Raw genomic sequence first — 10,803 nt, 5'->3', positions numbered from 1 at the left:
ATTCAAACTGACACTGACACACGTACGTCCAATTTAGAATCACCTAACGAGCCTAACAAGCATGTCTTTGGAGGAACAGGGAGACACAAGGTAGAACATGCAAACTCCACCCGGAAAGGCCCCAGTCGGCCTCAAACCCAGGCCCTCCCGCTGTGAGGCATCAGTACTAACCACCGCGAAATTAGCTGTAAACAGGAAATGAAAGTGAGAGGACAGAAAATTAAATGAACAGGGACACTTCTGCGCAGCGCCGACCAATCAGTCATGAAAAAAAAAAATCAAAGATGAGTCGTACATGTCACAGAGCGTCACGCCATCTGCTACTCCATAACATCTACGGGTTATGGGTTATGTTTAGCTCATCAACGCTTCGGTGAATAGTTACTTTGGGAACGGTGAACACTAGTAGACACCAGAGTGTATCATCTGTGTTTCATCTTTACATAATGATGTGGCTTTCCCTCTTTTCATGTGATTTATCAGAGGACACAGAGCGAAACCGCACTCACACACCACAAGACTCACCAGATTTTTCATAACAGCCACGGCTCACACGGCCATTTCACAGTCGTTTAAAAGACAAAAGTGGGGCGGGGGGGAGGGCTATTTCACAACAACGGGCACAGTCAAACAATTAATTAAAATGTAATGAAGGGTCGACCAAAAGAGGTTGTGCGATGTTACAGTGTGTTACGGTTAAAATTATATCCTTGTTCAAATAATTAACTACAAAGCAGCACTTTAAAGACACAGTACAGGTTAAAGAAAATGTTTGTCGGCTAATTTCCCTTTAGTTTTGACTGTTTGCGCTCTTTGTTTCGCTCTATTTTTTCATGAATTAGTCAAAGTTCACTAAACCTCATGTGACACAGAGACACAAACTAGAAGGGAGGAGAGGAGAGGAGAGGAGAGGAGAGGAGAGGAGAGGAGAGGAGAGGAGAGGAGAGGAGAGGAGAGGAGAGGAGAGGAAGGACAAGTGTATTGCACTTCTCACTCTTGGCATTCTCTCACTGAGGGGCCAAAGCCTCTCCAAGAGGTGCCATTACATTCCACAGCCATGACAACGGGCGTCAGTATTTTCTGAAAGCTGCCACTTACTTCCTACTAGTTGGACAGGCTGGAGCAGACTACATAGGCTCAAGCTTCTGCTATACCTCAAGGAATTCTTTTTGGATGGTTTCGGGGCAAGTGATATGCTGCATATTTTCTTAAAAAAACAGAATGAACTGATGCTAATAACAAGTCCTGCCTGTGCAGCCTGAATGTGCATTAATCTGCACCTGAAAGTAGCATTCACACCACTTCAAAGAACAATAGTATACAGAAAAAAATAGTTTGGGGACAAATGCATATATATATATATATATAAACTCTTTTTAAAATGACATTTTTTAGATTCACATTTGCATTAAATACTAAAGACATAGGGGAAGTAGTGAGATACACTGCTGATTTCTCATGGGATTTTTTCTCTTGATACACTCTAATGATGATAATTAAGTCATGCCTTATTCTTCACATAACATCGGCAACATCTTAAATCTAATAAAAAGGCAAAACATTATACTAAAAGCCATAAAAAAGAAGAAAACTCAACATTAAAGGAAAATGAAACAGCAGCGCTTCCTTTTTGTGCCAGAAGATGGCAGCACGGGACGGGCTGTTTGTGCAATAGCCTTGAAACGCAAACCCACCTTTTAAATGTTTTACTTGACACCCGGAGAAACCCACAGTTTACTCTTCTTCATCAAACATGCATTGCTGACCTAATGCCAACATGTAGACAGAAACAAGACTAAAAAACTTTATAAAAACCTCGTGCTTCAGATCAATATCTAAGATTTTGGTGACGAATGTGTAAATTTGTTTTCTAGTCCTGGGCCTCTACAATAAACAACGCAAAATACATAGAGAGCAAAAATAACTTTAAAGCCTGCGGATATTTTAAGATATTTGTTTGGCTTTTAAAGCTACACACACACACACACACACACACACACACACACAAACAAAAAAAATCCATTTACAAATTCCCTCTTGGCAAGCATTTTCTCTGTCCAGTGGCCTGAGCTGATCTCCCATTACATGTCAGTGAGCCGTTGCAGTGGCATTGACTAGTAGGTTTCCACAGAGGCTTTTTTGTGCAAAAAAGCAAACATATCCTTAGTGAAGGGGTAAAACAAAATTTGTTGTTTTTAATACCTAGAGTATGTGGAACACAGGACCCCAGACAAGTTTCAGAGAAGTCGGACAAACCTTTTGCATAAATGTAGCGTAAAATGATTGTAGCGATTATTTGGCAACAATTACTTTGCAGATGGTTTGGTCTTGAAAATAATAATAAAAAATAAGCTTTTTTTAAAAAAAATTTAGGTGAAATCTAGAAACTGTTAAATTACCAAAACATATCCTAAGTTTATTTTTCTCCCCAACAAGAAACGACTTAATTAGTGAATATTCTGGTTCTAGTTCAGAAAAGTATTAGTGTGTTAACTTCCAATTAAAAAGATAGCTTAACCCTTGTATTGTCTTCCATTCGTCCATGCATCTTCTGTCCTCCTCACTATGTTTGACTAATAATAAAGCCTTCTTTCAACTAATTACCGTATATCATGTACAGGTCTTTTTGTAATCCACGAGCAGCAGATCACATTTAGATCAAATTATATGATACAGAAACATTTGAGAAGGGTCAAATTTAGGAAGGTTGAAGATATTGGTTGAAGCGTACTTCAGCAGTTCCTCACACCTGACTGCATCTAACCTCTGAATACAGGAACTAAAATTACAAAACAGTGCTTGGCCTGATATCAAAGGATCTGCCCATGCATGTCTCTTCAGGTCACTGTCATCCACTGGGCAGGTCAGCGAGATTATCTTTCTTGAAACTTTCTCATCTACCCTCACAGAGACATGGAGTTGCTGTAAAAGAATCACAAAGCGAATCATTTTTAATTATTCATCGAAGGAACTGCCACGCACTGTCAACCGCGGACGTGTCTCCGTGCCGCTCGCAAATCCCCCGCGCTGCGCCTCCCTATTGTTCCTCCGCAGTGTCATTCAGCCCATCCAGGTATGAGAACAAAGCATAGCCGGGTATAGCTTACAGGAAACCACTTAGGCCAGATCCTGCCTGTAATGATGTGTGTAAACAAAGAAGCCATGAAAGATTGATGCGAATGTTCAAACCTCAACCTCACTGTCTCATCTCGGAATCTGCATGCGACTCCTAATTGAATCAATCAATGCGGTGACAGCGGGACCCGGTTGGTTCGTCATAATTAGTAGTTCGCTGTTCAGTAAAGTAACACCCAAACAAATAAAAATCGCGATGATTCACGTGGCTCGGCTAGGCTTGAAGTGTTTTATCTAAGATGCCTGATGCACAGGTGCACAGTTTACTTTTGATTTGTGCTAATGTTTCGAGCTGTAATTGGACGTCCCAGATTCCACGACTGTCTCAATGAAGTGAGCCCTTTGAGGGGGTAATATCCGTTTCCTCCAGGTCTGGCTAGAGATTCAGCTGATTACACATGATTTGCATTACAGATAAAGCTGATGGGCAGTCTGCTTACCTATAAATTATGTAGTGAGCAAAGACCTCAAGGTTAAAAAGACGGTTATGAGGATCCACCGAGGCCATGAATTGTTAATACGATTCCCTTTATCCATATAGGCCAAACATGCAGTCTTAGATAAGGTCATATGGTATTTTCCAGAAGAGTAGCCTGTGTGTGGGGGTGAGGAAAATGCAGGGGAGAAGCATCTGGAGAAAGCAAAGCGTGACAGATCCTTATGGGGATACTGTAAAGTGAAGTAGGTGTACCTGCCAGCGCGGGTAGTTTCTGTAGCTCTCTGTTAGCACTGAGGGGGAAAGAGGAAGTGCTGAATCTCTTCTCTTTCTTCACGGCAGAGTGTGACCCCGGCTGCTTCACCCTCATCAGCTGAGTTGCAGGAGGCACTTTCTTATTGGAGCCCTGCGGAAACAAGAGTCCAGAGGAAGGGCTCTGGTTACTGGACCAGGGCAGGACAAGGTGGATCCTGCTCCGAAGAGAAATGGAACAGGAATTACTTTACTCAAGTAGTTTCGGCGTGGAATCCAAGAGGAGGAGAGGACAGAAGGGGACAGGGCAGGACGGGGCAGGACGGGACAGGAGAGCAGATGAAAAAGGGTGAGGGTGTTACGGATAAGGGTCAAGTTCCTTTCCGAATCAGATCAGGTGATTCGCAGTGAAGCAACCTGATCACAAGTCGGCGGTGTACCGCACCGCATCTGCTGACAGAGTTTGGGACGGCCGTCAGTGGACAAAATAATTGAACACAGACGAGGCTGATAAAGCTGTCAATGGGAACAAACAGCAGGTCCAGCAATCAATCAATCAGGTCTCTTCCGAGCTCCATGTACTACACTGCAGCATCATCGATGCACGTCAGAAAGGACAAAAATAGCTCCCACAATGCTTCGCATTATACTCCGAAGCCAAACGAGGCAGGATGGGGTGCAACTAGGAATTGAATGCAAGAAAATAAAGTCATAAGATCATACCACATGTCACATGAGCGACTTAAGTACAAAAAGTACGCAGAAATAAATGGAAAATAGACTGGCCATAGAAAGCGTGCATTATGGATGTGAGAAAGCTGTAGAGGACAGAATAGCAATAAGTAAGTAATCCCAAAAAACAGTAGCAACATAAGTAAATAGACTTATTTCTAAAATGACACAAGTAAAACATAAGACGTAAAACACGGGGCTTTACTCTAATAAACGTCGCTATAGCATCCATGTAATACTAAATCTCGCAGAATATAATTTACACTGTTATTGTCACACTCTGGGCATCTCAGCCAGCTTTTATACAACATAACAGTAATGTATTTGTACATTTATTTTCCATGTGCATCAATGTCAACCCTTTCAGGACAGGCAAAAGTTCACAAACACTCACATCTTGGCCATCTGCAGGCCCATTTTTACTCCCAGATTTCTTCGATCTCCCAGTTTTTGATGAGTCCTAGAGAGTCAATAAAGATCACATTAAACACAGTGAGAGCATGCCAACATGAAGTGCATTTACATTAAAATCCACTTTACCTTGTCCTTCTTGCTCTTGTGAGGCATGATGGGAATCCCCCTGTGTCAGCAGGTGAAACTGTGTGGTCTCCCTCTCTCTCTCTCTCCCTCTCTCCAGCTCGCACACACACACACACACACACACACACTGACAGCAGCTGGTTAACACGTCTGTACGTACACACCGACGAGGCTTTCACGATTGACCACCCGAGCACCATGTGACCGAGTGCGAGGCACGAGAAGCCGTCATCCTATTTCCGCGGTGGCGGCGTGCCACAACTCAGCCTTTGTTAAAAAGACACGGCTCATATTTGGAGAACATACGGTCTGCGTCCGCTATCAACGTCCAACTTAATGCTGTCGTGGCTGCACTTTCTAGTACCCTCCAGCACTAAGCGATAGTGTGTCTGTGTGTGTGTGTGTCCCGTACCGGTTGTAATATTTAGTCACTGCCACCGGAGGGCGGTGTTGTACCTGGAATTCATGAGGTGGAGCTGAGTGATGATTTGAAAGGGGTCCTGATTGAGTAAAGTCATTCTGAGTTCCATTGAAAGTGGCCAACTATTTTCACCAATTTTTAAGATAATATACACACACAATATAATGTTCTGCTGAGAAACTTTTGGGCCTGGCATTCGTGTGGATGTTACTTAGACATGTACCACCCACCTAGACCAGACCGGGCTCTACCACCCCATAGCAACGACACAGACACGCACACACAAAAATACTACTTAACAACTCAAAAAAACATGAAAAACATCACAAAGTGTTGACCTGGCTTCCAGATTCCCTAGATCTCAGCTGATCATATGTCTGTGGGGTGCAATGGAACAAGACTGATCCACTGTGGCCCCTCCCCTCAAACCTCAACCCCCACTAATAAGGGAGGTGGCGGTCTAAGGTATGTTTTATATGTGGATGCTATGTGAGCTACTCAAAAACCAAGCTGACGGAATTGGGACAGGGTTTTTTTTAATCCGATAGGTATGAGTTAGTACATTTCTTTTCTGGAGCCTGTTAGTTTCTCGCGAGATTCACAAGATCACATGACAATCCATCTTTCTTTCAAGCTTCGGGCGTCTGGCTTGTGATGCCAAGCCCTAAACAGCAGTTCATTTAAGTCTGGCTTGACAGATGAGCGAGGATCCATGTGGGTTTGGTGATTGTAAATTGTACAATATATGTCTTTTGCCTGTTCATGAAAACCGCACAGGGGTGTACTGTGGCATTACCTAATTGGTTAATCTATATCAATGGTATCTAAAATGACTTTGAGTGACAGTTGACTGGCTCTCAGGTTGCTAACTATTGTATATTGCCACTATTGTATATTGCCACTATTGTATATTTTTTACACAGCATTATATATTCATATTTTATACTCTTTATCTGTTTCTATGCAATTAAACTACTGGACATTGAATTTCCTACTGGATATCTAATCTAATATATATAATATAATCTAAATCATATGGAGGCGGCCATCTTGGCCACTGAGCTTCAAAATTTTCTCGACTCTGACATCGTGCAGGATTTGTCCATCTTTAAACACTGTCAGTGGGGCTGATCCAGTCAGTTTCTGGTCTAGATGCTAAGGCTGTGTTTTAGGTATCAGATACCAACAGCTAAGAAACAAAGAGAATTTTTTCCTCTTGAAGATGGCATGAACACACTCTCCCCCAAATGATTCTGATGCTGCCAACAAAAGCAACTCTTGAGCTTGTGGCTCACAAAGTTGCGTACTCAAATTGCTTGGCGTTCAGGTGGTAACAACAGCAGAAAGTTGCGAGTACACCCCTGCTAGGCAACTGTAGCTGAAGCCGCAGAGGCTAACGATGCAGCTAACACCATCAACATCATGCAAAAGACATAAAATACACGGGGACTATTAACAGATAACAGTGATCAGGCAAAATATTATGACCACCTTCCTAATGTTGGATTAGTCTCCCTTTCGCTGCCAAAATAGTTTAAAGATAACTGGGCCAAAAAGTCTGGTATTCAGAAGCCTGCACAGAAGGCATTCATATTTCATGACCTGGGTGCAACTTTAAATTATTCTTACACCAGATATGAAATTCCATTAAATATATTAATGTGTGATCTAATTTAATTCGCCAGCGGGCTGTTACTTATTGCCTTGGTGTCTGTCTTCTTCATTTTACTTGTTTAGTTGTGGTAATAGATATTTTTGTCCATAAGGTGGCAGTAGCGCATTCTTTCAAATTTAACATTGGATTGCATTTTCCCTTAAAGCAGGTGTGTACTGCAGGAGGAGCTCAATAAATCTTACAATTAGGACCTCCTCCTGTGTGAGTTAGGGAGTTTAAAAGCGATTCAGCAACGACTGTGTAACTTTGACAAACCAATATCTGTTTGTTTTTTTTAATTTGAATTCATCACATTGAAAAGTCTGTCAAGTGTCTGTATTTTTAATTTAAAGCTCTATGAATAACACCAAGATATTTCTTTTTAAAACTAAAGGTTATTAGATGCCATGTCAGCCTAAATTTGTATCGTGAACTTTCCTTTTTGACTGATAAAACATGTCTCAAAGCCTAACCTCTTGCATCTTTATCAGTAAAAGTGGAGGTGGAAATTGATCGTAAAATTATTTTGTATTGAAGCAGCCTCACATGTGACCGTACATATAACCTCTGTAGATCAAATGCTTTTGCTCAAATGCAGCGAGTGCACATGTTTTACCCTGACTGACTGGAGAATAAAGTACAGACTGACAAGGAGCAACGAATGCATGTGTGGGCTACAAACAGAATAGGATTGTTTCCTATTCTGGCTGTCAATCCAGCGCACTGGCATATATTGATTAGGATGCGAGAGTGTTCTGTCCTCTGAATCATTGTGTTTCCATCTCTCCCTCTATCTATGGTCAGAGCTGTATCATCAACACAGTGTTATTACGGGATGATATGGCTCCCTTCATTTCCTGTCTCGGCTATGGCAGGGAATGCAGCAAGCACCAGCATGGGGGGAAAGTGGCTCTGCTTTTTTTTTTTTTTTTTTTGGTGCGCGTGCACGGCTGCGCGAGACGGCACAGTATGTCCTCTCCTCGCAAAGAGGTGCAATAAATGGATGGGTATTTCACAGGCAGTTCTTGTAATCAAGTATATCAGTGGCGTGAGGGGAGATTTGTTTTTCTGCTCCTTCAATAAACGAATCAATTTCATTTTCACACTTCCCAATGGGCTCCACCTAGTCACTGACTTAAGGCTCATTTCAGATATTTATTGCATCTGTTTCTGACTCTATATGAGGCAACATTTTCTAACCTTTTTTTTAATGACAGACGAACTTGTCAGTGAAGTGAGAGTTGCCATAACACCGGCTGGTTTTATGAGAAAGCTGTCCGGCCAACGGGGCTAATGAGTGGTACCGGCTCAACAAGAGCCTGTTTATTTTTCCATGGGAGAGAAAGGGGTGTATTGAGAGAGAAAACGGACAGCTGGTTGTAATAGCAAGAGATCGCTCTGAAGAACAAAGGAGAGCCTGGAAATGGCCTGGTCGGCTGTAATCACTGCGCTGTATCGCAGGTGCACGATGCCCAGTGATAATACATAAATGCGTATTGATTGTGTCACAGCTCGTGAAAGGCGGTTTGACACCCGTACGCCCGTGTGTTTACCCGCCTCCATCATGAATAGGAACCGTGATTGCGCAGCAGATTGATTTAGAGGGTAATTCATTAACTCAATTTTTTGTTTTTTTAAGAGGATAAATTGCAATTACTTTGGTGATCTCATGACCATTCAGCTTACATAATTTTTTTTTTTTGTCTTGCAATTTGCAAAAGTCATAAACACCATGAGTTCTAAATTCAACAAAACAAATGTTGCAGCATGGTATGGCAGTCAGTGGCTTTCTACATTTTCTATAGCCGAGTGTAATAAAATGAGCTTTTAGATTGACAAAGAAATGTTAGCAAAGTAATTCAGTACATAATTGATTTCCCATGGCAGGACTTCACTTCTCCACAGTCACAAACTTTGGCAACTTCTACCATTAGTGTCTTAATGGGATTAGTCTTAATTGTGTTTTCTTTTTAACAGAAAAACACACAAAGCTATAGTAATGCAAACTCACTCTTCCCCTTGCAAACTGCTGGCTGCCACACTCATCCTTGATGCATTTGGGGATTTGGCCAAACGAAACAAAATTACACTGTCAGCTCGGGCACAAGGAAATGACATTTTCCAGCGTTTTACAGATGTGGTCATTACACTAATTGTATTTTTAGATTTTTGTATTGGGCTCTTTTTTAATGACACAGCTGAAAACAGAACTTTTAAACACAGAGACAGATTCATTAGTATAAGTTTCCTATTTAAAAGGAGTAAAACTGGGAGTAGAGAAACGGCCATATTGTTGCTACAGGGCGCTACAGTTACAGCAGTACAACAACATGTATGGTGGTCACTGCTGGTTGTTGACATGTTTATGTTTAGCATGATGGAGCGCTCTCAGCGCGTGCACAGAGATAGCATCCCGCTGCCCTCACCTTGCCCCAGCAGATGGCTTGTTTGATGGGCTTGGGAAAAAAAACATCATGCAGCTACCGTTCGCTTCAGGAACATCTTCCCCTGAGACTCAACTTTCCACTTTCTCCAAGGTGACCTCGTAGGTTTATTACCTGTAGCTATTTTCTGTAGTCACCTTGCTTTTTCACGCCAACTCCGTTGCATCTCACCTTATATTCTGCAGCCTACGGCTCATGCCGCACCAGTTTCAACCTCTTTTCCTGTCTCTTGGGTGTTGGTGGGCTCCCCAGATGGCTTCTCCTTGAGCTTTATACCCTTCACGTGTGCGTTTCAGCCTGATTTCTTCCTTTTACTGGGAGGTTAGACTTTCAGAATCAGCCATCAGTCAACCTGAAACGTTCACAACGCAAATTTGGGTTGACTGACATCTAAGTACATTTAGTTTTGAGAGAGAGTTCTTGGTGTTCTTCTTAGAGCTTAAACTTCAAAATGTGTCAGTCACTTAACGGATCCTTCATGCAATACAGGCATAATGTTCTCGCATAAAATATGTGTAACAGTTCATTTTCTCTGTGTCTCTCCAGTTCATAGAGGCTGAACAATTAAAGCTTTGATACATTTGAAGCTGTCTGTTCAAAGGCAACAGTCGACTCTGTCTTTCTTTTATGAGTTAAAAAGCTCTAAATTTGTAATATGTTAAATAATAACTTTCAAAAGCTCCACAAAAAGACATCACCTTTTAGTTCACATAGACAGTAGCTTTAATTTTATCTTCCATCCATCATCTGTTACTATGGGTGATGTCAGACAGGTCACTTGTAATCTAGAGCTTCATTAAGAACAATTATGCCATCCATTCAGCTCTGAAACAGACATAATGGCTGCTGACTAGCTGACTAGCTTCTCTGTCTGTGGAATCATGTCACCACACTCCCCTCCCATCTGGATCTGTAGCAATTAATTGTCAATTAACTAATGACAATTAAATTTTTACTTTGGAGCCAGTAAGTGACCTGCTCATTTATTCCAAGACCAATCAGCTCTCCAGACTGTTCCTGCTGAGCATCACAGGCTACCAAGTCTATAAATGTATTCTGAAGGGCTTGATATGCTTTTGCAATCCAAATCACGGGAGTAAAATTTCAACGCAAAGTTTAGTTCATTTCAACCTGAGGTTTTTCTGGAAGAAAAAAAAAAAAGAACACACGTCGGGCAATGATTTCCCTC

General features: G+C 41.8%; 1 protein-coding gene across 1 annotated transcript; it reads right to left on the bottom strand.

Moving 5' to 3' along the window:
* Positions 1-1,870: 1,870 nt before the first annotated feature.
* LOC125023806 (serine/threonine-protein phosphatase 2A 56 kDa regulatory subunit delta isoform-like) lies at positions 1,871-5,450 on the bottom strand. Its single transcript, XM_047611319.1, has 4 exons — positions 5,096-5,450; positions 4,950-5,015; positions 3,827-3,977; positions 1,871-1,884 (listed from the first exon to the last, which is right to left on the bottom strand). The coding sequence occupies exons 1-4, from the start codon at positions 5,120-5,122 to the stop codon at positions 1,871-1,873; spliced, it is 258 nt and encodes an 85-aa protein (XP_047467275.1). The 5' UTR covers positions 5,123-5,450.
* Positions 5,451-10,803: the final 5,353 nt, after the last annotated feature.

Source organism: Mugil cephalus, chromosome 17 (assembly GCF_022458985.1).
Source record: "Mugil cephalus isolate CIBA_MC_2020 chromosome 17, CIBA_Mcephalus_1.1, whole genome shotgun sequence".
NCBI lineage: Eukaryota > Metazoa > Chordata > Actinopteri > Mugiliformes > Mugilidae > Mugil > Mugil cephalus.
The sequence above is the reverse complement of the archived record's forward strand: the minus strand, read 5'-3'. Positions and strand labels throughout refer to the sequence as shown.